This window comes from Drosophila subpulchrella, chromosome 2R (genome assembly GCF_014743375.2).
Source record: "Drosophila subpulchrella strain 33 F10 #4 breed RU33 chromosome 2R, RU_Dsub_v1.1 Primary Assembly, whole genome shotgun sequence".
Lineage (NCBI taxonomy): Eukaryota > Metazoa > Arthropoda > Insecta > Diptera > Drosophilidae > Drosophila > Drosophila subpulchrella.
In genome coordinates this window covers 10,261,194-10,286,847 of record NC_050611.1, presented here as the reverse complement: position 1 = coordinate 10,286,847, position 25,654 = coordinate 10,261,194, and the positions used below count along the sequence as shown (strand labels likewise).

General features: G+C 41.5%; 5 protein-coding genes and 2 non-coding genes across 9 annotated transcripts; 2 read left to right on the top strand and 5 right to left on the bottom strand.

The window, feature by feature from the left end:
* Positions 1 to 351: 351 nt before the first annotated feature.
* LOC119550156 lies at positions 352 to 18,802 on the top strand. Its single transcript, XM_037858667.1, has 6 exons — positions 352 to 1,089; positions 14,026 to 14,422; positions 15,668 to 16,855; positions 17,236 to 17,382; positions 17,449 to 17,534; positions 17,596 to 18,802. Exons 1-6 carry the CDS (start codon positions 992 to 994, stop codon positions 18,179 to 18,181), a joined length of 2,502 nt encoding a protein of 833 aa, XP_037714595.1. The 5' UTR covers positions 352 to 991; the 3' UTR covers positions 18,182 to 18,802.
* Positions 8,929 to 11,357, bottom strand: LOC119550157 (lysozyme). Of its 2 annotated transcripts, none has more exons than XM_037858670.1 (4): positions 11,149 to 11,357; positions 9,994 to 10,152; positions 9,786 to 9,938; positions 8,929 to 9,195 (listed from the first exon to the last, which is right to left on the bottom strand). In XM_037858670.1, exons 2-4 carry the CDS (start codon positions 10,139 to 10,141, stop codon positions 9,005 to 9,007), a joined length of 492 nt encoding a protein of 163 aa, XP_037714598.1. In that variant the 5' UTR covers positions 10,142 to 10,152; positions 11,149 to 11,357; the 3' UTR covers positions 8,929 to 9,004. The 2 variants fall into 2 exon arrangements, with proteins under 2 accessions (XP_037714598.1, XP_037714597.1); XM_037858669.1 differs by lacking the exon at positions 11,149 to 11,357 and adding an exon at positions 10,238 to 10,414.
* Positions 12,204 to 13,329, bottom strand: LOC119550158 (lysozyme). The gene is made up of 4 exons (XM_037858671.1): positions 13,150 to 13,329; positions 12,543 to 12,631; positions 12,416 to 12,479; positions 12,204 to 12,350 (listed from the first exon to the last, which is right to left on the bottom strand). Exons 1-4 carry the CDS (start codon positions 13,301 to 13,303, stop codon positions 12,217 to 12,219), a joined length of 441 nt encoding a protein of 146 aa, XP_037714599.1. The 5' UTR covers positions 13,304 to 13,329; the 3' UTR covers positions 12,204 to 12,216.
* Trnaw-cca lies at positions 15,023 to 15,094 on the bottom strand. The gene has a single exon. It is a non-coding gene; the product is annotated as a tRNA-Trp (tRNA).
* Positions 15,366 to 15,437, bottom strand: Trnaw-cca. Its single transcript has one exon. It is a non-coding gene; the product is annotated as a tRNA-Trp (tRNA).
* A 644-nt stretch (positions 18,803 to 19,446) lies between the features above and the next one.
* LOC119551611 lies at positions 19,447 to 20,614 on the top strand. The gene is made up of 3 exons (XM_037861021.1): positions 19,447 to 19,602; positions 19,814 to 20,032; positions 20,090 to 20,614. Exons 1-3 carry the CDS (start codon positions 19,467 to 19,469, stop codon positions 20,182 to 20,184), a joined length of 450 nt encoding a protein of 149 aa, XP_037716949.1. The 5' UTR covers positions 19,447 to 19,466; the 3' UTR covers positions 20,185 to 20,614.
* Positions 20,242 to 25,386, bottom strand: LOC119551607 (protein fem-1 homolog B). Of its 2 annotated transcripts, XM_037861013.1 has the most exons (7): positions 23,302 to 23,427; positions 23,122 to 23,221; positions 22,518 to 22,800; positions 21,669 to 22,411; positions 21,184 to 21,599; positions 20,898 to 21,124; positions 20,242 to 20,842 (listed from the first exon to the last, which is right to left on the bottom strand). In XM_037861013.1, the coding sequence occupies exons 1-7, from the start codon at positions 23,319 to 23,321 to the stop codon at positions 20,679 to 20,681; spliced, it is 1,953 nt and encodes a 650-aa protein (XP_037716941.1). In that variant the 5' UTR covers positions 23,322 to 23,427; the 3' UTR covers positions 20,242 to 20,678. The 2 variants fall into 2 exon arrangements, with proteins under 2 accessions (XP_037716941.1, XP_037716942.1); XM_037861014.1 differs by lacking the exons at positions 23,122 to 23,221; positions 23,302 to 23,427 and adding an exon at positions 25,053 to 25,386.
* Positions 25,387 to 25,654: the final 268 nt, after the last annotated feature.

Below are 25,654 nucleotides of genomic sequence, written 5' to 3'. Positions count from 1 at the left end.
TGCTTGGTTGATTTATTTTCCAGCTACATAGCCATGCTCCTCGCTTAGTGGCTCTTATTTGGGTTAGGTCGGCCAGCAGAAGCGCGGTATGCGATCTTTGGCGAGCCGAAAAAGAGAATCGAGCCATGTTCAATTCGACGTTGTGCCTGCCCACACAATTCGGATATAGATGCAGAGGCGGAGGCGGCAGTCGTCTGTCCATTCATCGGACCAGTATTTGTGAATGAACCGACTGCGAAGGCAAACAAATACACAACACCCCAGACGAAGCAAAAACGAGAAACGGAGAGGAAAACGCATATGAAATCATTCTGTTGGCGGCTCGACCTGCCTTACCTGAGCGTAGGCCGCTCAGTCGAGTTTCAGACGTCGTCGGGTTCAGTTCGTGGCAGTTGATTGCGCTGGAAACACACAAAACAAAACAAAAGTTCTGTAGCTGCCCCATGCAACTCGAAAACCAAGTACGTCTCGGCTCTGTGAAAATGCAAATGCTAATTTGACCAAATACTCGAGTGGCTCAGTGCACAGTGCTAGTGCTACCTGGTCGTCGCTGTCGTCGTCGTCGTCGTCGTCATCATCATCATCCCTCCCTACCTAGCCCTTCGAAACTCTGGGAATCCTGGCGGGGGGCAACACAAACAACAACGCATCCGTTTCCGGTTCTTTCTGTTTTCTGTTGATTGTATTAGCCATACCTGCTGCTGCTGCCGCTGCAGTCGCTGTCGTTTTTCATGAATGAAATTTTAATTTCGTGTGTGCGCGAGTGTGCCTGTGCCTGTCCCAGTGAGTTGTGAGTGCCGCAAGTCCAGTTTGAGCCCAAAAACTCGAACTCCAGCGGTGTCAACTGTCGGCCCACCGATCGCATTGTCGCCGGTGCACCGTGAAGATCTTTATCGCATTTTAAATATACAAACGTTCTGGAGCAGGCAACGCAGGTAGAGAACGGAAACCAAACATCGGGGCCGGCCAGGTTAATGCGGTTTATTGTTCTATGAACGCTGCTGGTACCATCGCTCTGTTTAAGTTTCGCACGCTGATAAAGAGGACCTCCAGGCCCAGCCCAGCCCTCAGAATGTGGCCAAAGCTCAGGTGAGTCGAGACTCGTTTTTTGGGTTAATGGTCGCTCGCCCACCACGCTTAATGCGATAGAAATCAGACTGATCGCCATTTTATACACACTCTCTAGAAAATTAGCACCTTTTAATCTAATAATAGCTGCGGACTCGAAGGCAACCCAATCGTAAACTTAACTCAGCCGCGGGCTCGCATTAAAATTCAGAGATATAATGATTTCAATCAGCTAAAAGTCATTTAACGCCGCCCAGCGCATGGCACTTCCGTTGTGTGTTCGTCTCGAATTTCGTATAATTTCACGGGCTAATGTTTTCCCAATTCACCTGGCTTTGCCCACGCACATTTCGAGGGCTCTGGAGAGCAGAGACAGTCAGACAATCGAGGAAACCCACACGCCGAGGGCTCCACTGTTTTCCCCGCTCGGTTTACGCGCAATTAGCGCTTTGTTGCTGCCTTCTCCAACCTCTTCTAATTTCATATAACTCATCATTTTCACAGCGGGCAGCTCTGGATCTTTGGGTTCAACTTACGGCGACAATGGGGAATACGAAAAAGAAAAATAACTTTTTATTTACATTTCATTTTCGAACGCCCACAATAACAATGAAAGCAGAGGGGGAAGAAAAAAAGAAAGAGATTGCTCATAATTAATGTTTATATAATTTTTTACTGCTTTACATGCGGCTCATTAGCCGCCAGGCTGTTGGATTTCGGATGCCATAGACGCTGGGTTTCTGTTCTTCTCGGCAAGTTCGTTGCCTAAGTCTTTTGTTTCGCCAACCGTGGGCGACCGCCCGATGCGGGACAAAATACATATATATATATCCAAGAAAAAGAGATAAAATAAGAGACATTTGTGCTACTTACTTGCCGCAGTTGCTCCACAACCAGTTGCCAAATTTGGCAATGGGAGCGCAACAACAGCTGAATGCTGCCCACTTACTTTTTGTGCTCAAAGTGTGTCGCTGTCATCTGACAATGATCCAATGAGCTAATGTTTCTTTGGATCGCAAGAAATACAAAGACGAAGATGATGCTTGGCTGACTAAGAATGGGACTGTTAGGACCCTTCTCTATAGGGAGGGCAGTTCCACTATTTTCTGGCAGTGCATGGCATAACTTATACAGCCCCATTCACTTAGCATACTCCTCCGCAGCATCCGAGCAATTTCTTGCCATACAACTTCGGTCTGCGTCTGGCATTTGCATTCGTGTGTGGGCAGCTCTTGGTGTGGGCTAGACCAAGATCTCGAGCTTGGTGGTATCTATCTGCCAAGTGATGTCGCATAATATGTTTAATTTAGTTTATTTTCCAAAACCATTTTCCTGCCCTGTCGGCTTTCTTCACCGTTCCAGATTTTCCTCCCAATTTTTCATTGATTTTTGATATCGAGCCAGCAGCGTTTTCCATTTTTTATTGGCTTTCTGTGGCTGTTTTGGCTCGACTTGTCTCGGCTTTCGAAATGTCGCAATTAACAGTCGATTTAGCATTATGCACATGCGTTGGCGGTCCCGCGTCTCTCGACTGGATTTCCCAGATTTGCGTGGGCTGTGAACTTGGTTTTTAGGTTTACTGTTTGCTCGGATGTGGAGGTGTTCGGGGAGGATAAGTAGGGATATGGCAAAACACCAGGTTCTTCAGAGGTGTATATCTCTGGGCGGGGCTACTGATAATGAAATAATGGGAATTACATATACCTAAATGTTTCATGAAAAGAATTTCCTAATCTATGGATTAGAATTTTATTAAATGTGTTTATATGTAGAAATCTATCTTGATCTTGATTTTTATGAAAGGGATTTCGTAGAACTTTTTGTGTTTAAATGCAGAGGTGTTCGGGGGGGATACCCTACATACAAAACGTCTAGAAAAATACTTTTTTAAAAGTCAAGATTCGGCAGAACACCAGGTTTTTTGGAGGGATATATCTCGGGGCGTGGATACCGAAAATGAAATAATAATAATAATAAATATACTTAATTTCTGAATCATTGGACTAGAACTTAATTAAATGTGTTTTTTTTTTTTATATGAAACCATCTTGATCTTGATCTTCAAAATAGCAATTTTATGGAACATTTCGGTTAATAAACAAAACATTTCAAGCGTAATAAGTAACCAACTTTATTGGGGATATAAAAATGGAATGATAATGGTTTCTTGTTTTACCCAATATTGGCACCATATACACATTTGGAAATATATATTTAAACCTAATAATTTCTTCCTGTCCTGTCCGCTATTATGATGTTTTCGTTTATTATATAGTATGGCGATCGTTGCACGTTAAGAATATTTAAACACCCTTATAAGCATTAAATAAATGACCCAAAGGCAAGTGAAATGGGCTGCAGGAGCGGACCGAGCAGAACCCAAACAATGTCCATAAATTTCGAGCTCAAATTGCTTTTAGTTGTTCGCAGCGGCTGCCGTCGGCCATATTCATATGCAAATGGCATACAAAAAAGTAAAAAAAAATAAAGAAGTCAGGCACACTCGGATTTTAAAACAGTTTTCGGGCCCAAACGAAGGCAACAAAAAATCCAATTTAATTTAAATTAAACACAGCCTGGTCCAAGTTCATTCATGTTCATGTTCAGCGGAGGCTGAGCGGGCCATAAAGTGCAAGATTTGGTAAATAAAAATGAAAAGAAAAATGCAAGCGGACAAAACCCGGCTTAAGTGGCTTAAATTCCGAATGGTCGAATGGTTTGTTTACCTTGCTCCAGGGGAAATCGCTTCGAAGCGGTTCGGATTAGCCAACTGTTCTTCCCTCGGATATGCACCTTTTTTATACTTTTATTTTTCCCAATTTTGTTTTGTCTTACATATTGCCCTCATCAAAACCAGCCAACAAAAGAGACAACTTGCAGGCAAATGCCTTTGCATTGCTGTCAGTTATTGGTTACTTTGTCTGCGATTTGGTTAATTGTTCGAGTGTCGGTACTTGGCCGAGCAGCTGCCCACGTGTGTGTTCAATTAAAAAGTAATTTGCCCAGCACAGGCAGCTTGGCAAACAAAGCAAAGGCAGTAAAAACAGCAACATCTGAACGAAAAAGCAGAAAAAAACAGCCAAAACCAGAGACGACAGAGTGCCACCCACACGTTTCCGTTGACTTGTCGTCGGCCCACTCTTAAAAATAATACTCACTAATTTTATTTCTCGGATTTGTTGCTTTTGTGTCGTCTGTCGTTTACAACCGAAACAAGTTTGTCAGACCTGTGATTTGCAGTTCGCTTTGACAATATTACCAGCTATTTGAAAATACCAGCGAACCCACATAAAAACAGATGTTGTTAAAAGAAAAGATATGCTATACATGTAAGTTAAGGCATTTGGAGTAAAAATCCACTTATAAATTAGCTGAAATCAGTCAGATTATTCAAATGGCTTCCCTTACAAGTAACAGCTTACTTATTTTTTAAAAAAGATTATACTTAACATTTAATATCTGGTAAATTTAACTTTTGTCCATTTTAGAAGTTTGAATTAAAGTAATATCAAAAAATTAAACACTACACTAATATTCTGACATCATTTAAGAACAATAATAAAACCGGGGTTCTGAATTATATAGACTTTATATCTTCCTTAAGCCAATACTAATTTATTTTTATAAAGACCATGGGTCTCAGTTGAATGTTAAAAACATTTATGATTACTCATCACTTGTTTGCAATTTACAAACCTCAACTAAACTAAATGTTTATCAAAGCAAAAGCGTAGTTTTCAGTTTGTTTTTAAGATTTAATAATTGACAATACTAGATTAAAACCCGACAGCTTTTGCCACCGTTTCAAATGACTGTCAAATAAATAAAAATAAAGTAAAAGTCGTACATGTATTGACTCATAAATGTATATGGAAATATAATATTTGAAATCCTTGTCTAAATATCAGCATCCGCTTCCGTCTTAAAAAATATAAAGACGATTAAAAGAGTCCAGTCATTCAAGCATTCGATTCTCGCTCCTCGAGAAAGGGATTCGGGACCAGAGGACCAGTATATCATCACAATTAAATCCCTTTAGCAGGCTTCCCCACACAATCCTGGGTTTTCTGTTTCCTGTGCCCTTTGTCTACTCGTTTTTCCCTTTTCGGCATGCTAAATACCCAGGCAGACCACAATGCTTGATGTTGGTGTGGCTACTTCAGTTTCGAAAGCAGCTGTTTTGGTTTTCCAATTTTTGTTTCTTCGATTTTTATGTGCCTCACGTCTGTGGTTGCCACTTTTGCGTGACATTTCGACCTTTGGCTGGCTTTGGCAGCAACTTTTACTATTTCCATGCTAGGCATAAATTTCATTTGCCACACACACACACACACACAGTGTGTGCCGCATTTCGATGCGCTTTCAACACCCGAACAATGCCCCAGCAGGTTGATATCCAATATGCCCCAAACCAAACCGAAATATAATAAAATAAAATAGCAATTTCGCCTTTGGCCTATGCAACATGTTGCTGTCATTATGATTAGCTACATGTTGCCTAATTTGTTGCTGCAGCTGTTTTTTCTTTTTCTGCGGTTAAAGCTACTTAAAAATAAAAGAAAAATATTTTACGAATAAATAATTAGGCAACACAACAGCAGCTGACGCCAAAATTGCACTCCACAAGTTGCTGCACCGGAAAAAATGCAGTTTACTAGTTAAGTCGGGTTATTTATATATAATAATCAAATTAAAAGTCTCAAAATAATTATTTTCTAAGTATTGGATCTAATAATTATAATAACCATGCCCAAAATATAAATTATCTGTCGTTATACTAATCTATTAAACTGAAAGAGCAACTACCATTCGTTTTCCCCCCTATCTACAATTACTTGCTATCTTTTTCGAGCTTTTTTTCTCATTTATTGCCAAAGAAGGCGAGCTAACGAAAAACGCGTTTTTAATTGTTCGGTGGCTTATCGCATGTTTTGGCCATTTTGGGAGCTCAAAAATGTTTAGCAAACGGTTAGAGGAATAAAGACAAGAAACAAAATAATAATTTGTGCCAGTTAAGCCTCAAGTTATGTGCAAAATAAATAAGAATCGCTTTTTTTTACGATTTGTTGTTAGCGAATGATTGAAATTTTCAATCAGTTTTGAAGTTTGTGGCGAGTTTTCAGAGTCAGCTGCAAGATTTATGTACATATAGCACACACTCACACCCATTTTGCGGCGTCATTATCATATCGTTGTATCTCCCGATCTTCATGCAGCATCATCAGGCAGCACAGTCGTTCCGTTCCGTTTCAAAGAAAACGTTGCAATGCCGTTACCAACGCCATCCACTTCCAGCCATATACCATATATGATATACCATCGCACAAGATGTGTGCATGTAGGTATACCAGAGGGTTTATTTCCGTTGACGTGCCTTAATTTCAGCCAGTTTGGGTCTGGCTCTTTGGCTCTTGCCGCATTTCAGTTGTTCCTGGTGTTTGGCTCTCTGTTTTTGCCCAGATGATGATAATGGCTACGCCGATGACGATGGCGCTATGAACCGAGCGCCTACACAGCAAACAGCGCAGATTTAGAGATCTCAGAAGAAGGGGTTTCTTAGCTAAGATACATAAATAAAATCTACGTAAAATAAATATATCCCAAGAAATTATTTATAGAGATCTAAAATGATCGCCACTACAATATATTGGGATAGCTTTTGAGGTTATAACTATTTTTATTTATTTACTAAATGTAAGAGGATCTTTAAGCTTGATCAAAGTATAGCCTTATAATTGGTTTCACAAGCAACCCTCTTAATTTTTAATGATAAAGACACAAACTTAATAAAGTAATTTCTGTTAACTTAAAGTAATCAATAATAATTTCAAGGACTTATTAAGGATGATATCCTTAAGAAGAAGGATCTTAAAAACACATTTAATTTCTTTCTTCTGTCTACTATATTGATTACTAAAAATATACCTTTTTTAGAGAAATATACAAACTTAAAAAAGTAACCTTAAGTAATCAATAAAAAATATCAAGGACTTATTAAGGATGATATCCTGAAGAACAATGTCCTTAAAAACACATTTCATTTCTTTTCTCTGTCAACTATATTGATCACTAAAAATATACCTTTTTAGAAAAATGTGATACAATTAAGATATATCTAGATATATGTAGACTTAGAACTTTAGTTTTTGAGATAACATTTTAGTGTGGACTATTATAAAACACCATTAAGAAAATGTATGAAATATTAAAATATATATAGCGTAATACTTATTATAGGTCATTTGAAATTCGCCTAGAGCCCGACTTGGCCACTTAGATGTGTGGGAGCAGGCAGCTCTTGAATAATCAACCCAAACTGGCGTCTCCAGTCTGCACACATAAAGGTGACGGGATGGCGACGATTGCTTTTGGTTTTCTTTCGGATCCAAAGATTCAGAGGAGCCCAACTGGTTGCGGTGGCTTGATTAGCGAGTCCGTGCTAAGTCCAAAGCCAAACAGTCGCCGAAGAGGCAGCTAGTTGGCCGATGGACATGGGATGTGTTTTGATTGAGTGCTCCTGCTGAGTCACCGGCGACAGGTCAGCGATGGTATCTGGGTTCTCGTATCTGGGAACTGGGATCTGGGATCTCCGCTCCTGGAAGGTGGGAGGTGGAAAGTGTGAGGCGGGGCATTTTATGCATAATTAGCCACACTGAGGACGGTGAGGAAACCAAAAAATCGGACAGGGGGACAGCGGAAATTAAAGGCACTCAAACGTTTCGAATCGTTGACCAGTTAGCGTGACAGAGGTGGAGTTAAGCTGAGCTGCATTTTAAAATATTTTTATTGTTGAGGATGTGGCCGGTGTGTACGCAATGGTCAACACAACACTTGACTCGATGTTTGTTGCACAGAAAGAAACATTTATTAATCTAAAACTATTCCAATTGAATATATAAGTGACTTAAAAAATATTGATTCAGATATAAATTATGAGAGCTGGTAATTGATCGGAAGTACAACTTAGTTTAACTTTTCAGTCGGACCATTCCGCATTCCGTTTTCGCTTTTGTATGGGGGCAAACGGGAAAATTCATGGGATTGTTGCTGAATTCCCTTGTGAGTGGTAAGCATGGTACTCACTAGCAATGTTGTGAGCGCCACGCTTACCGAAATTTCTTACCGCAATCGCGAGTTTTGAAATACTTATCATTAAACCAAAGTTCAGATTAGATTTATCAAATATCATTTCAAATGTTTGTTCCATTAGAAATAATTTAGCAAATATGTTTAATAAAAATCATTAATTATCCAATTACCATGGGTATTATGAGCAATTTGATGGCAATTATCCTGCCCTTTTTTTCCTTGTGTGATGTAACCAGCAAAACTCTGATTTATTTTGACCACGTACATATGCAAAACCCATTCTAATGGAACCGGCGAGCCAGTGTTTCCTCTGCCCATGTTTGGCCATTGTACTTTAGTTGGCAGTTACGCTCTGATTTTTGAGCCTCCACCTGTTATTGTTTGCCTTTGGCTCTGGCTTTGCACGCTTCCCTGATGCTGATGCCCTGCGGTGCGTTGGCAATTGTTGTCATTGCCCAGCAACAGAAACAGAAACGGAAATGCCGCCTTTTGTTGAGCGGAAATGCAAAATGATATTGTTCGCCAGGCGGGCAGTGGCAAGAACCCAAGTTGATATGATTGACTTTGAATGGGTCTCGGGTTGCAATGGATTGCCCTGCAGCTGTAGCTATCATTTACCATAGGCCTCACTGACAGACGCAGATGTCATTGGAAAGTAGCATCAAGATCCCAACGCCCAAACAGAATGGCAGGTCGCCCACTTGGAAGCCCTCTGTCTCCGATTCGCACTCCCTGTGTGGGCACCTAACAAATGCAGAGCCAAACAAGCAATTATGCAAAGCATTCACGTATGTCTGTGTATATATCTCTAAAGTTAGATGCTCAGTTAGTACATAGGAATAGGTGTTCAGCCGGTGAGGAAACCGCGAGGTGACCGCAGAGGAGACAGGCTCCGCAGGTTGCACACCACGCGGAGATTGGGCAGGTTCTGGGGATTGCGGCAGAAGCGATCCCAGCCCTTCCAGTACTTGAAGCCCTCGCGTTCCTGGATCATCCTGGCACAGGCGATGTCGTCGCCTATATCGTCATTGGAGAAGTCTAGAAATAAACAGAATTTTAAATTTATAACAAGTCCTGACGTAAAATTAAGTTAACTTCTGATTTAGTTATTAAATATTATTAATATATATGATTTGTTTAATTTGAGCCCGATCTTTTCTTTACCTAGAGATTAGATATAAGTATTAACTACTTTTTATTTTCAACTTAGAAACTAGAAATCTAAATAACACATGATTAAAAAAATTTGATTATTTTGCGAAGAACTTTAAATGTCTCCGGCTTAACTAGTTTAATAAAACCTCGACTTTAAACACCCACGCTATTGGATATAACTAAGAAATCTAATAAAGTTAACGGAGTTTAATGTAGACTACAAAATGAATGTTGCTTTTAAACTCATTAAGTGTTGCATATATTTATTTCTATTATCCATTGCTGTTTCTAAAATAGCCTTGAAATTAAATTTAAGTAAAAAATGTTAGATGTCATTTTGGATGTCTAAAAGTATGCAAAAATATATTATAAGCTCAGTAGTAGAATGATTGATTCAGAAAAACGAATATCTTTTATACACTGCATTCTTTTCTATTTCTGTGGATCCCCCAGTAAAATATAACTATTTTTACCTTCACATTTCTTATTGCACTGTCCTCCCTTTCGTCCTTCGGTGCAATAATCCCTGCTGTTGATCTGGAACAGACCATAGTTCTTGCTTTCGTTCTCCTTCGTCGTTATCTTCCTGGTGTCCAGGTAACTCTCGTGCTCCACCAGGCAAATCCCTATCCAGAATATCTTTTGTTATATACTTCTTAACCTCAAATGCAGATCACTTACAGTTCGATAAGAAAGTTTTATCAAAGTTGTAATTCTCCACTAGTACACGGGTTAGTTCGCATCGTTGATATTTCTTGGATTCCACTTGGTTTGATCCCAGCAGCAGTAGGATGAGCACTGGTATGAGCCACAAACAAAGGGTTTTCATATTTGGCTGATCTAAAAGTAGAGGCCCATCATTTAGACTATAAGCTGCTTAGCAAAATACGATACTCATTATACATGGATTTACTTAACCATTCACCTGAACAGTTCAAAAAGTTCTGCTTTGCGCATAATTTTCGTATTCTTCTATATGCACTTTCCATTTGGCAGCTATAACACCTGATTTCAGCTCGATGAATACATACAAACTACGTTAGATCGTGCATTTAACGATCTTTGAAAGTGTTAAAATACTTCTGCACACTTTTTGGGGAAGATTCTTTAGCAGCTTTTTAGCTTTTCACAGCTTTGCATGACATTTCTTCTTTTTAACACCAAACAAGAAACTCTGATTTCTGGTTAATTATAAAGCCACTAACAAATTTGCATTATTTATGCCTTTGCTTACCCCCACGCGATTGAATGGCCTTGTATGATTATTGTTTTTGCATCTTGGTTTATTATTATCAGTGTAAATATCAGTCATCCTATCTAAAGATATGACTATTTAAGATCTAGGCAAATACACGCACAAAAATATACTTGTTGTAAAGGCATTATCTGGTTTAAAGTACTACCAATTGGCAATCATAACTTAACATTTTATACATTTTATTGTTTAGTTCTTATAGTTCTAGCACTACAATGAAACATTCTAAACAATATATTCAGGTTGTATAATACGCCTAGTTGATTACGTGTAATTCAAGCCATTAAACTGGGAGGCTTAACGACTTTCATTTTAAGTAAGCATATCATTTGTATGTAAATAATAAATGGCAAAGGCATGATCTATACACCAATAAACACACTTTTCAAGGTCACCGCAAACCAAAAAGCAAATTCATGTTTTTGGGCTTGTTCTAAACATTCTTAAATTGAGTATACGCACTGTACACGTTTCACTTTTTCTTCAAGACTCGCATGCAAGCGAATGTAATAATGAGATTGGGATTACTTCCTCTGGCAGAACACTTTTACTTGAGCAAACTGTTTGTTCACTTTGTTTACCTAATTAACGCAGAACAACAGCGATCTCGGCAACAGGAAACGAGTTTGCTGGTGGAAAGTATGCGAGTATCTGTATCTTCTACACCGTTTCGTGGGTTTCGTTTTTGCGATGGCGTGCTTTCAAATACATATGATTTGTACAACCGATCGGTTTCGGATCCGATGAGAAGCTAGCCCGCCGGTGCGACGCTGCTGACCCGAGTTTAAGTACTGAACGCCCAAGTATTTCTCAGATACAATTGCGACTCAGTTCGCATTTGAGTCGAGGTAATTCTCTCCCAAAACGCCGATCGCCGAGCACAGCCCATGTGAATTTGCTCGGCAGTCTGATAAAGCTGATAAGGTGCGCGGTTGTCACGGTTGACTTGCTACCTGAACTCTCTGACAAATCAGATAATTTAGGGTGACTCGGAGAGGGGGTAACAGACTCCCCGGGTTTCGGGTGGGTCTGTAATTCCCAGAACTTTTTTCGTAATATTTGCAATATTAATCAATTGAATAAGAAAAAGTTCATTGATCCAAACATATCATCTTTATTTATTTTATCGGTATTTCACGCAACTTTATTTAGCAAACGATAATGCTTTATGATTACCAACTATATTTAGATTTTCATAAGAATTTTAATAATTATCAAAGTGTGCGAAATAAATTCCCAGGTCTTGGTATAATAAGTAGAGATAATCTATACAAAAATGCCGTATAAAGTCATTATTTAAATTATTGCTGTCTTTATTAGCAACATTTATAATTAAAAATTCCCTTCCCAAACATATTATTGTTTAATAAAGTGAAAGCTTTACTTTTCGATGCGGGATTCCAAGAAACATATAAAATGAATATTCTATATGATACTTTTAATTTGTCAAAGGTGAGCGATTAGCATTCGGGGAAAAACACAAGCTTTGCAATAGCTTCTGCAACTGATAGCGTGAAAATACTGAAAATATTTTAATCACGCTACAAATAAATACACATTTTTTCAGACATAGTGACTTAGGCTTTATATGATGATTTAGTAGCTATGCATAGAGTTAGTTAAGGTTAAGATCGAGTAGAAAAGCAGTCCTAGCAGCGCGAAACATCGGGCAGCGTGCGCCCACGACATTTGCTCATCCATCCGGGCCAGGCCTGAAATCCGTGGCGGTTGAAGATCTGCATGGCACAGCGTGAGTCATCCGAGATCTCGTCATTGAGGAACTCTACAATGGAAGGGGGGTTCAAATTCATATTTTTTACGTGGGCGTTTTGGGGAATGCGGACTCACCTTCGCATTTGATGTTGCATATGCCTCCACGACGACCTTTGCGACACCAGTTTTTGCTGTTGATCTGTGAAATTTTCGGGATTAGCATAGACTGGTCCAAGTAGATAGGGAGATATGGTTAACGCACCTGGAAAAGTCCATAGCTGACGCTCTGGTTGGGCAGTTGCATGGATTTTGACGTACTGCGTCCACTCTCCGCCTCCACTAGACAAACCCCTTAAAATAAGAGAAAGGGATTATAGATGTGCTTATTCTTACAAAATTATAATATTTTGTCTTATCTTATAATAAATACATTTGTTTTTCACGATTTACAACTGGAACTTGAGTTAAGTAGGTCATTATACTCTTTATGGCCTATAAAACTTTATTAGGGTTCTACTGCAACACAATATAACGCGCGTTCAAAAAAAAGCTTTGTTTAAAATCCTATAAGATATAAATCCATAGTCCTGAAATGCTTCTTTAATTAACAACCTTAAAAAATTAAAAAATTATATTGTTTATTGGGGTTTTACTGTAGTACGATATAGGGTTTCCTATTTCCTATATAATATAATTCCGATATCAAAAAACTTGCTAATTTATTAAAAATCTTTAAAACTTAAACTTTTTTTAATGTATTGGCTATGAAACACTTTTAAAACTTTAAAAAACTTTTACACCAATGCCTTCACTAACCCTATATTTGGTAGAGCTCCATCTTTGGGTTAGTTATATTCAACTATACTTACAATTGGACAGATAACTGCGGGGAAAGTCGTGACGCAAGAGCTCCTTGGCCAACTGGCAACGTGTCAGCAGCTTGGACTCCGTCTCCCACTGCGAAAGCAGGAGAAGATTGAGAACCAGGACGAGGGCACCACCTTTGGGCAGGTGACTAGCCATTTCGTTACAGGGGTATAGATTGATTGGGACCACTGCTAATCCTTCGGTTCGGAGAGATTCTAGAGCGCTTCCCTCCGCGGCAACTGCGAGTACTGGGCACTTTGCTGCGGAATTATTTCTACGGCACTGGATGCGTAGCGCCCGAAATCTGGGTTTTTAAAGCCTCGCACGCAGTTATTGTTTTCTTCTGGAAGTGGGAGGCGGCACTCGGGAGCGGTCTGATGATATGGGAAAAATGTACGGGTTACTCGCCTATAGGGGTGACTCATATACTAAGCAATTGTCTTTAAAATACATATTTTCCTAAAAATTTGTTTAGCTATCTCTAGGAAATATCTGATATAAAATCGTAAAAAGTATATATCCTTTTTTTATAGTATCTTAGACAAATAAGATCCCAAGACATATCTCTCAGTGCATTCAATAAATCGCTTTGATTGCGTTAAGCTCTAAATTGGCAAATTGTCTTGCAGAGATAACAATGGGAATCTTTAGACCGAAACGCATCCACATCCACTGGATGCTGGACACAGATGCACTGCGTGGGTGTTTGTGTGTCAGAGTGTCAGTGACAACTGCGGCTTGACCTAAAAACGCACGATCTGATGATGTGCGAGGGGTGTGGGGGAGTGCCAGAGCAAGTGCATCCCTCCCAGCTTCCAAGTGTTTTCGCTTTTCAATGCTTGTCCGACTAATTTCCATGAAAATTTTTCCATTTACAGCCCAATTCTCATGCTCTCGCTGCTGTGCGCCCTGGCAGCGGCCAGTGACCTCAAGGATCTGCTAGAGGACAGCACCACCACGACCAGCACGAGCCCCTCATCCTCATCCTCGCCATCGCCCACCACGCCCATCGCCTATGTGGTATCCGCAGCAGCAGTTCCCGCCCCTGTTCCCAGGGAAAGGGGAAAGACCAAGTCCTCATCCGGAAAATATGTCAACAAGAGCGCTCCGAGGAAACGCAAGGCAGAGCAGGTGTCCTCGTTGCCGCTGCCCGTGGACGACAGCCTCATGGAGTGGAAGTGCCCCAATATCACGGGCACCCGGAACGCGGAACTCGAGTGCGGATGCGATCTGCCACACACACTACGGTGCAACATTGACCTGCACGGAATGTTGGTAAGGCCTTTTTTAAAGAACTTCTAGATTACTTCTAGATTATATACTTTAACTTTCCAAGTTCTGGAGTTAAATAAGAATTTCCTATTTTGAAAAGTTGGAAAGAGTCATAAAGACATAAATATTTTAACATAAACTAAAGCATACTGTGGCCAATAGATTCCAAGCAAAATAAAAATTACTTCCATTTAAGATTTATTTTTTAAGGGCGGCTTTCAATCAGAGAAAGTGTAAAAAATAAAGGAATTTCAACTTGTCGTAAAATTCCAAAGACATGGGTAATGATTCAAGATGGGGACTATTTTTAAGCAATGCCGTCATGTATTGAGAGTCTGTTTCAGCGAAAATATTAAAGATAGGTCCAATTATAAAAGCCTCATCATTTAAAATGTCTGCAGACATCGGTTTTTGTATTCTGTGATGAAACACAAGATTGTATGGGACTTTGGCTCAGGAGGATCCAATTATCATCGAAAACTAGAAGTGGTTCATGGAAAATTTTTGCTGTGTACCTGTGTTATTTGTATCGAAATAGTCTGATCAATTTAAAAGTTAGCTATTTTATAAAAAAAATTAAACATTTGTCTAAATGTTTAACTTTGACCCCGACGTGATTTGAACACGCAACCTTCTGATCTGGAGTCAGACGCGCTACCATTGCGCCACGGAGTCCTGTAAAATCCACAATGATTCTTTAAACTAATCAATAACTAAAGTTTATTGATCAAAAACCTTTTAGAAAAACTGATAAGATAGGTGCATTCAGCTATGAGAAACCCTCTTTCTCGCCACGTTTGTCTTTTAAATAAATACAAAAACAATAGCTTGATTATTTGTGTACCTAAAAATAAGTCATCTGATAAAAAGTATCGCATTCAATCAGTCAGATCAAGACCTTTAAGGTTAGGTTATGATACAAAAAAAAAGTTTAAACTTCCCATATTGACCCCGACGTGATTTGAACACGCAACCTTCCGATCTGGAGTCGGACGCGCTACCATTGCGCCACGGAGTCCTGTGAGTGTTGCACTTCATGTTTGTGATGATCAATTTATAATCTTTTTATTTAATTAACAAAAATATGTTAAATAATGATATGATAGGTATAGGTTCCAATAATAGGCAAAAAAATCAAAACCAAAATGTATGCTACCGGCCTAGCTAAACGTAGTTACTCCCTAACCTTATCCAAATATATATATCTTCATAGCTAACTTATCTATATCTTTGATTTCGATTTTACAGCTCCTGGCGGACAGGCTTCGGACCTCTCCCTACTCGATCTCTTTGCTGGACTGTTCCTTGCGCAACGTGACCTTCCTGAGCGACGCCAAGATCTTTGATGGCGTTTCGCTGCATGGCCTGGTAATCTCCTCGGGCGAGATCAAGCGGGTGCACAAGTCCGCCTTCCTGGGAATCCGCGGACCTCTGCAGGCACTTGGTCTGCCCGGAAATGCCCTGATGAGTGTGCCCTGGAACGCTTTGTCCACGCTGGGAGCCCTAGAGCGTCTGGACTTGGCCAACAACAAAATCAAGGCATTGGGCACCGCCGATTTTGTGGGTTTGACCAGCCTGGTCTATCTGGAGCTGAGCAACAACCAGATCTCAAGCATTTCGCAGCGCACATTTGGGAATCTTAGGAAGCTGGAGGTGCTGAAGCTGGGCGGAAATAGGTTGGGTGACTATGCCCAGAGCTTGAGATCACTGAGCCAGTGCTTCAGTCTACGCCAATTGGATCTGCAGGCCAATAACCTGAATGGACCGCTGAGTGAGCAGACTCTGCCTGGAATGAAGAATCTGGAAAGTTTGAATCTCAATCGGAATCTGATCAAGAGCATCCAAAACAAGGCTCTGGCCAATTTCTCGAGACTGGTGAGCCTCTCCCTGCGCCACAACCAAATCGATGTCCTGCAGGATCACGCCTTCTTCGGCTTGGGAGCTCTGGACAGCCTGGATCTGAGCTACAACGGCATCGTGGCCATCTCCAGTGCCTCGCTGCAGCATTTGTCGCGTCTGACCGTACTGGATCTCACCCACAACTTTCTGCGAGCACTGACCTCCGACTTGATAGCACCGCTACCGTCTCTCAGGGAGTTACGGCTGGCGGGAAATGATATCTCCATTGTGGCCCGGAATGCGATGGACGGAGCTCGGGAACTGGAGAGTCTGCAGATGCAGGAGAATCCTCTGTCCTGCGACTGCAGCATCCGGCCATTTGCCGAGTGGTTGCAGGAGTCCCAGCTCCATTCCAGCCTCAGTGCCTCCTGTGTGACTCCGCCAAGGCTGGAGGGAGCTCCGCTCCTCCAGGTTCCCGTGGAGACACTCAGCTGCGACATGGACAACGTGGAGAAGGATAACAACAACATCATGCAGCACCTGGAGACGCTGGCCAAACCCAATCAGACGTCGCCCATCAAGGATCTGTCGGAGGAGGTAAGGGTTGCTCTTTGTAGAGCTAAATATCTAACATATCTTAATTAAAATGAGGCACTATTTAGTTACTTGACTTATAAAAAGTTTAGAAAATACCTTAATAATAATAACTATCCATTTATAAAAATTCGGTGTTTATTAAAGCAGTAAAACCCATTTAAAGATCTTTATTAAGGTTCCATTCAGAGTTCCTAAAGTTTTTCTTATCACAAGTTCAAGGTCTTTTTATACTATACTTTATATATACTACTTTACTATATTTACTGTATGCTATTTACTCAGCAATTTGTACTATTTACTACTGCTTTCAAAAACCATTATAAACTATTATAAAATAATAAAAAAAATACAAAATGTAAAACGAAATTCTCTACCCACAGATTATTCTACACGAGCTGCATTTCTCGGCGGACTACGGCCTGATCCTCACCTGGCTCCTGAATCTTAGCAAGAAAGACTATATGTGTGATGCAATTTTTGTCTACAAGGAGGAGCACATAAACGAGATTCTTATAGACAATTCACCGGTAATTAGCTGAAATAAACTAAACATGAAGTACAATTTTCTGATTCTTTAATATTATCATTTATAGATCCATTGCGAGAGTAAAGTGGTCAATGGTCAGAACACAGTGAGTGTCATAGTGCCGGACAGTTCATCCCTGGAAATAGGCGAGAGGTGAGATTGCCTTTGTTAAATTACCTGATTAAATTACTAACGTTAACCATTCCTCCTTCAGCTATCGCTTTTGTCTGGTGATGATCCAAGAGAAGAAACCCGAGGCGGAACTGAACATCGGTTGCTCCAACATCACTCAGCTGGAGAGGAGCAGTCCGGGCTCCGTTCCCGTATCCCGTCAATACCAGCGACGTCCCTACTACACGGCCAATGAGCTAAAACCGGAGGCAGTTCACGAAGCTGGTGAGGATTACCAGCTGAATCAGCGTCGTTTCAATTCGGTGGTCGGAAGTCAACCGCAACAGACTCAGCAATCCACTTTGCTGCACAGTTACACGGTGATTGATTCGCTGAACAAGAGTTTCTTGCCGGGATTGGGCCTTGGAGTGCTGGTCACCTCCGTGCTGGTCCTGATCTGGGGAGCCACTAGGATTCGGCAGACGGGTGGGAGTGGTAATGGCAATGGCAGCAGGAATAACGATAGTATTGGCAGCAACAGCAGCAGCATGCACAATAATAATAATAACAGCAGGCCGGGCACTCCAACGGCCACCACTTGCTACGCCGCCTCGGATCACATAGCCCGCCTGGCGGATGCGGAGAATGGGACGCGCTACCTCAAGCTGCAGGCCACGACGAGCCTGTGAGGCAGCAGAAGCAACCAGCAGCAGCAGCAGCAGGATGTTGCACCTGCCCACTCAAAAAACCATGTGATAGTACGGTTCCGACTGTACCGACTTGAGTAGTTTGTAAGCGATATGCATACGTAGCCCTAAGGTCCACTGCACTAATCCAAATAGTTGGCCCACACTAACCCACTCGTGCCATAAGCTAATCGATACGTATCCCGAAACTCCCGTATATCAAAGGAAAATGTACAGCTGAGGTCGAAAGAATGGCAATAAAATCTATTCTCCGAAATTGTATACGATCCAAAATATTAAGAATCCTGATAGATCAAGATCGAGATAAAGTAACATCATGTGGACTATCCATTTCAATTCAAAATACCTCTTAATTGATAAAGTTAAACTATAAACTAATCGTTTCCCTTTATTCTTTTGACCGCCGCTGTAACAACTTTCCCAATCGGAGACCCCTCCGGTCTCCGCAAGAACTAGTGTTAACTTAGTTTACGCCTCCTTATTGTTAGGAATGGAGCTCGTAAGTCATGACCCCTTAGAATTAAGGCTTTAATAATTTATTAACAAATTCAAAGCACACAATAGAAAAGAAAAACATAACATCAAGTAAATAAAAGTGAAAAGAGAAATAAAAGCCAATTGCAATCGAATCGGAGTTCCTAAGGTCACTTAAGCAATTTTTCGGGGGTCTATTTTTGGGCAGGTTACAGCCGAAAGGGCGCATAATGCTAAGTGGGCTATTAACCCCACAACCATGACGTTGCGTTTGGCACGAACATATGCGATGTGGAGAGCCGTCAACCGAATTAGTTAATTTCCATTCAAATGAGCTCATAGCTCATCCCTTGCTCCCGGGGGAGAGTGTTTAACCATACGTGTTACTCTATTTTGTCCCTTATCATTAAGGGGTATATTCTATTGTCATACATATAGGGAATTTTTAATGCTTATCCAGAAATCAAAGTTGACAAACACTGGAAACGGACTCTGAAAGCCCCCATCCTTTGGACACCTCCCACTTGTTTCCACTGGGTTTCTGTTGTGGCCATCCGCTGATATGGCGACGGTCCCTCGGCAGCGCCGTTGCTGTTCCGACTTTCTGGCTAACTGGCCAGTTATGGGTCAGTTGTTCTTGTTCCGTGCCAGTCGTCGGGCGACAACAATGACCACTCGACGCCGCCAACGTGACAGCATTTATCGATTTTTGGCTACCCCTGTGGAGCGCTAGGAGCAGTCTAGGAAAAGTTACAGCCTCGCAGACCCTCTGGGTCTGATTAACGGCCTTCACATGAGCATGCTGGGATTCGTCTATCTGGTTCTCATCCTGGGTTGGATACTGATCGTATTGTTCCTCAAGTGCAAAAAGTCCTTGGCAGCTCCCTTTCGCTTTGGCGAAAACTACACCGATGCCATTGCCGATCCAGGTAGGGTTCATTTAAAAGAAAAAATATAATTATAGTACATATATAAATAAACATTTTTAACATTTATATATACTCACATCACAATTCTTTGTCTATGAGTATTATCCTGACATCCATTAGATAATAACCCAAAATAGTAATTCATATCGTTCTTATCAGCTAGCTAAAATTAGAATCAAATTAATAACTCAAGTGTTTGTTATATTATCAGAACGACGTCCCTCAGTCCATGTGATCCAGCTGCAGCAGGATGATGTGGAGCGCGAAGATCATTATATGAACAACTTTCACCGAAACACGGAGAATCTGCAGCGGTACTCGCATCGCTCGCAACGCTCCACCTTGGAGGAGCGGACAATCGAAAGAACATATCCCACGGATGCGGTGATAAATCCTGCTTATATGCACGATGAGGACTATGTGATCAATGGTGAGTTTAGGTCAGGTCTTCTTTTTTTCGCCAACTAGTAATGATTTGTATCTAAAGCCCCACCACCATCCTACGAGGAGGTGATGCGCCAGCCACAGGTGTATCCTCAGGTGCGCCACAACAACCACAAGATCAGCGATGCTGACATCTAGCCCATATATCCCGATTATAAAATTGTATATAAGCATGTATACTTCGTCTTGGTCATCTGTGATTAAATTCTTTTTGGTTTGTTCTTTTATTTCTCTTGCACCCAAAAAACATAATCAATTCGATTGATTCAACTTAGGTGGCCTGCGCCCTCTTGCACAGCGAATAATAGTTTTACATAAAAAATGTACAAAATGATTTTACATAGGTATGGTTATGATTAATGATTACAAACAAACAGTCAGTCCACGTGTGCAGTTGTTACAGATTGTAATTGTAAATAAACTAAGAGTGAAAAATATTAAATAAAATGTGTAAAAAAAAATAAAACATTTTCCTTTGCATTCTTTTGGCTAAATTAAGTCGCTAAATTCGATATATATCTCGTACATACAGACACCCAAGCTTGTACATATTGATACATAAATGTGTTCCCACGTGGCCCAGTGTATTCACAGTTCTAATTACTTCAGTTGCGGTTCATGCCGTTGGCAATCTACGGGAGCACCTTGTGCACGCTGTGCATTTGTATGAAGGCCTCCAGTTGCGTGGGTATCAGACCCTTGAAGTTCAGCCGATTGGTGGCGATGGTGCGGGCAGCCAGGCACTTGAGGCTGGTGTGGGCATTCTGATGGGCGTGCAGCCGATTGGCCAAGAGAGCTGCAAAGTGAAATCGTTTTAATAGGGTCAAGTGGAATCCTATTTAATAACTTACGTTGCTTGCAGGCCATGGCCGCTGTCTGTCCCGCCGCATTAACCGCGTCCAAGTGGGCTCCTGCCTCCACGAACAGTTGCAGGATGCGCGCCATCTCCGCCTGGCGATCCTGGGCGGTATTTATCTTGGTGACTAGGATGTGCAGCGGGGTGTTCCTAGCCGCATCTACGGCTACCACAGAGGCGCCGCAGTGAACCAGAACCAAAGCAGTTGCATAGCAGGGGAATCTGTGGTGGAAACAAAAGGTTTAGTCTTGAAATTTAACATCCATCAATCTTAGTCCTACCGGCACATTTCATTGGTGTAGAACTCATCCACCGGCATCACTCCGTTGACTGCGATGTGCAGCAATGTCTGTCCGTCCTGCAGACGAGTGTCGTTCTGTATGAACTTGCGCACCACCAGGAACAGCTGCTGAATGTGCTCCTCGTCAATGTGCTGGTCATTTTTGCGTCGCGCCAAATGGGTAACGATCTTGATCAGATACAGCGCCGTAATGCAGTTCTGATTGTTCTGATCCTGCCACAGTCTGGGGCAAGTGTTCGGCTTGGCTTCCTTAATTTTAAACTTATTGTTCTCGATCTCCTGCTGGCACTTGGCCAAAACCGGCAGAACGTGGTCCAACGTAAGGTTGTGGGTCTCTACCCGCAAAATCTGAGCGAATAGCTGGGCAAAACGTAAGAGATCGCGATCCACCGAAACCTGGCAAAGATTAAACAAAAATGATCATAAAGTCGACCTATACACATATTATGTATACGTTAAACTCACATTATTACGCATTCGTAGATCTATGGCGTAGTTCCAAAGCACCTGGCACTGGTAGAATCTGCCTTGGTCCGCCATCACAGCTCCGCGATAGATGATTGCCTGAGGCAACTCCGGATTGTTGCGACCCAGTATACGCTCCCTTATGGCCAGCGATTCCATGTGAATGGAGTGGTGATTCAGTTTGATGGCATACAGTTCGGGCAGGTTTTCAGTCTCGAACCAATTGTCGTAGGCGGGCACCGTGGGCTGAACTTTCTTGCGAATCACACCGCGTGGATTGCTGTAACGCAGCTGCATGGCCCTCAGCAGATAGCTGTACGCCTTATTCACATCGTATTTGGTTTTGTCATTCGCATAGGTGGCTCCCATTAGCTCCAATGCTGTGATCTGCTCCTCTAAGCTCATCAGTCCTGGCCGCTGGATAAATGCCTCGAGAACATCCTCATTGAGTCGCTCAGCTGCCTGCAGGGCGGGTGTGATTCCCAGTTCATTCTTTTTAAGAGTGGCTCCATGATCCAGCAGAGTCACCACCACATCCAGGTGCCCGCTCTCCGCCGCATAGTGCAAGGCAGTGGCTCCACACAGGGCCTGATCATTGGCCCTAGATCCATTCTGAAGCAGGGTGTTTACCACCAGGTGGTGACCCTTGTAGGCGGCAATCATAAGCGTGTTGTTGTTGAACAAATTCGTGGCATTTACGTCAGCTCCATTATGTATGAGGAATTCGACGATGTCCAAGCGACCTGTGGGGGAAGGTCTTATTAATAACATAGTTCAATGTATATAGTTTGTATTTGGGATATTAATCCTAATACGGATTGGATGGAGACACCATCGATCGATTCTCACCCTCATAGCAGGCAGCTCTCAGCGGCGACGACTGCGCCTTGGTGTTGTGATTGATGGCCGCTCCCGCTTGGACGAGCATCTTGACAATCGGCAGATGCCCCATTCCGGCAGCCACCCACAGGGCAGTGGCGCCGTAGACCACCATTCCGTCAAAGATGACATTGCACTCCCGCTCCAAGTCCACATCGTAGTGCGATAGCAGGGTCTTGACAAATTTCACATTTCCCGACATCGCGGCCATCGTTAACGGGGTCAGCGATTGTCCATCTGGCTGATCGAAATTCTGGGGGATAGAGTACAGAAAATAGAACGTTAGACACGGGGGGAAGTAGAGAACTTATGATGTGCGTGCGCAGCCGTTTCACAGTCAAGGTTGGACGAAAATAGTGCGTCGCAAGTGATAAATGTAAGGTATAAGATCTGTGGGAAAACGTGCATGCTTTCTTTGTTCTTTGTGCTGTAGCTTTACATGGGCGAAAATCGGGCAAAACAGCAAAACATCCAGGCCAAAGTCCATAAACTTGGCGCAACTGCGTTGTGCCACGGAAATAGCAATAGCAGCATCTGGATCTGGGTCAAGAAACTGCTGGCCAGGGACACTCACCGCCGGATACGTGATGTAGTTGGTCACGGGCAGCGTGTCGTTAGCTCCTCGCCAGAATCCGGCTCCTGGCCAAGCGGACTCATACCAGCGCTTGCGAGTGCTGCAATTAGTTTGGGGAAAATTGGATTGATTTGAAGGCTTTCCTTGCTGAAGCTGGGAATTAATCCATCTAAGTATTACCGATACAGCTCCGCGTGCATGGCCTGGAATCTAAATTTTAACTGGCAGCTGCCTGGACAGTGGAGGCCCGAGCACCGAGCAAAAACTCGATAAAACTTCGCCAGGCTCACGATTCCATTCTCAACCCTAAGTTTGCATACGCTGCCAGTTATTTTGGGGGTTGAATCGTATCGAAGGGAAACGAAACGCATCGAGAGGGAGCGGTAGATCCTGCGCAGGACCAAACAGCTGTTCGCGGAGAGAGGTCCTTGAGGGTTTGTTTACCGCCCGCAGCTGTTCGCCTGCATTCCTGTGAGCCATTTCTCAAAGAGAGAACGAGACAAACAAGAGGGGGTGTGGAACCAGAGTCAACCACATTTCTACACAGCAAACAAATGTTGATATTTTGTTATATCAATAAAACATATCTGATTTCAAAAATATCAAATCTATTTATAGGGAGAGGAATGATTGTAATAAAAATGTTCTAGCTAGGATAGATCTCTAACCATAATCATAAAATACCTTATTTTGTATCAGGGTTTGAACTCAAATTTTAATATTCATTTCTAAGAATATTTTGGATCAGCATCAGCAGCTGAGTCATATTCGAAATAAATGTTTAATACAGAAATCGTTAACCTATATGCCAAATGTGATAAGAAACTGCCTTTTTTCCTAAGAATTATTCCATATAAATAGAGGAACTACTATAAAATTGGATCAAGAGGTTAAATAAAATGAACATTTTTTTCTGTTTGTTAATCTTCAATCAATATTCAACATCTTTAAATATAATGCAATGGAGTAGCATTATTTATGAGACCTATGTATGCTTTTCCAAACACTTCGATTAGATTACGACGCAGCAACAAAGGTGTCGAAAACATTTTGTTAATAAACAAATTAATAAAAACGCACGTTTGGGATTTCAGGAAACTGCAAAGCACTCGGGGTCTGGCAGCAGGCCAGTTCCGTGTCCAGATAGCCATGCCACCCCTGAGTAATTGGTTAAAGATGGACCGAGTGTCATCCGTTTGATATACAATTGATTGTAAAAGTGACTTTAGGCGCCTTAAATAGGGTTTTCCTCCCAATTGTTCAGTCATTAATTGCCTGCGATTTTGCTTGTCTTTTTGGCAGGCATTAACGTTATAGAAACACAACAGGTTCTACTACTATATTCCCATTAAGAAGATTTCATATTCCTAAGATGAATGTTTCCCATATTTCCTCGGTTCAAAAAGTACGAGTATAACCAAAATATAATAGTTGTTGAAATTACATTTTGGTACATATATCAAAACAAAAAGTGATCAGATTTTATGTTCTTTTTCTTGGTCAAACAAAGAATTCAATAACAATTTTTTTTAGTTTAAAAATCTTTCTTTATCATCCGTTTGCGGTTTTACAATTTATATAAGAAAAATAAAATTGTAAAAATAAAATTTATTAATAGGAAATATAAAATTAATGAATATTATATTTCCCGGTTAGCTGGTGTTCCCTGTACAACGGGAAGAACACTATTTCTCTTTCTCTCACTCGTTCTCTCTCATAAACAATGACAAACCAAGTAAATACCTAAAGCTAAAAACCAGCAATGGAGCGTATAGACCCGCTCTATTCGACAGCAGAATTTGTTTTTACATATAAACCGAATAATACGTATACATGCGGCGGCGATTTTCATTAATGACGCAGTAGTAAATTAAGACAATTACGCAAAAAGGCATTCCATTAACAAGGTGTCTCGTCCATCGGGTACTCACTGTATTGACCAGGTGGGACTGCATCGCCCGGCCGCCAACGGAGTTCAGAATCTCGACGAATCTCAAAATCTCGCCACTTCGGGACGCCAGGTGAAGGTTGTTCAGCTGGGAGAACTGCAGACGCGGTTCTTTAGGGAACTTCGCACGAAGCTCCTCGGAGATCTCCACCAGCATTCCGTGGGACATGTTGATGTACCCGAAACCGATCGGGTCGAATATAAAAGTGCGCTCCAGCACTTCCACCGGATCCTCTTCCATTCTGGCCGAGAATTTTTTTCATACAACTGATCGAGATCACAAGGAATGGGAGCTATCCACGGGCTCGGTGTTTTTATGCGCGAGTACGGTCACACTTAGCGATACACCTGCTTAAGTGAAAGCAGTGACTAAGCGATAGTTGCACTTGTCAAACTATCATCAGGACTCGTGTTTTTATATACATATAAATATTATTTTTAAATAGACCAAAATTCAGAAATGATGATAACTGATCACTTTTGCGATTGCTGTGCACAATGCTTAAATTGCATTGGCAACGGATAAAGTTTTTTCAAACGCATTTTTAATAAAAATAAATTTGTTTATAAGTCAAAAACTTATGG

Excerpts from the sequence above, each read along its gene's own strand:
- LOC119550156 (XM_037858667.1), top strand. The coding sequence starts at position 992 with ATGAACGCTGCTGGTACCATCGCTCTGTTTAAGTTTCGCACGCTGATA. Across the intron at positions 1,090-14,025 it reads AGAATGTGGCCAAAGCTCAG|CCCAATTCTCATGCTCTCGC; the intron begins GTGAGTCGAGAC and ends TTCCATTTACAG. Across the intron at positions 16,856-17,235 it reads TCAAGGATCTGTCGGAGGAG|ATTATTCTACACGAGCTGCA; the intron begins GTAAGGGTTGCT and ends CTCTACCCACAG.
- LOC119551611 (XM_037861021.1), top strand. The coding sequence starts at position 19,467 with ATGAGCATGCTGGGATTCGTCTATCTGGTTCTCATCCTGGGTTGGATA. Across the intron at positions 19,603-19,813 it reads CGATGCCATTGCCGATCCAG|AACGACGTCCCTCAGTCCAT; the intron begins GTAGGGTTCATT and ends TTATATTATCAG. Across the intron at positions 20,033-20,089 it reads TGAGGACTATGTGATCAATG|CCCCACCACCATCCTACGAG; the intron begins GTGAGTTTAGGT and ends TTGTATCTAAAG.
- LOC119550158 (XM_037858671.1), bottom strand. The coding sequence starts at position 13,303 with ATGGCTAGTCACCTGCCCAAAGGTGGTGCCCTCGTCCTGGTTCTCAAT. Across the intron at positions 12,632-13,149 it reads CCGCAGTTATCTGTCCAATT|GGGTTTGTCTAGTGGAGGCG; the intron begins GTAAGTATAGTT and ends TCTTATTTTAAG. Across the intron at positions 12,351-12,415 it reads ATGCAACATCAAATGCGAAG|AGTTCCTCAATGACGAGATC; the intron begins GTGAGTCCGCAT and ends CTTCCATTGTAG.
- LOC119550157 (XM_037858669.1), bottom strand. The coding sequence starts at position 10,301 with ATGGAAAGTGCATATAGAAGAATACGAAAATTATGCGCAAAGCAGAAC. Across the intron at positions 9,939-9,993 it reads TAAAACTTTCTTATCGAACT|GGATTTGCCTGGTGGAGCAC; the intron begins GTAAGTGATCTG and ends TATTCTGGATAG. Across the intron at positions 9,196-9,785 it reads GTGCAATAAGAAATGTGAAG|ACTTCTCCAATGACGATATA; the intron begins GTAAAAATAGTT and ends GTTTATTTCTAG.
- LOC119551607 (XM_037861014.1), bottom strand. The coding sequence starts at position 25,310 with ATGGAAGAGGATCCGGTGGAAGTGCTGGAGCGCACTTTTATATTCGAC. Across the intron at positions 22,412-22,517 it reads GAGAGCTGCCTGCTATGAGG|GTCGCTTGGACATCGTCGAA; the intron begins GTGAGAATCGAT and ends CTTCCCCCACAG. Across the intron at positions 20,843-20,897 it reads GGCCATGGCCTGCAAGCAAC|CTCTCTTGGCCAATCGGCTG; the intron begins GTAAGTTATTAA and ends TTCACTTTGCAG.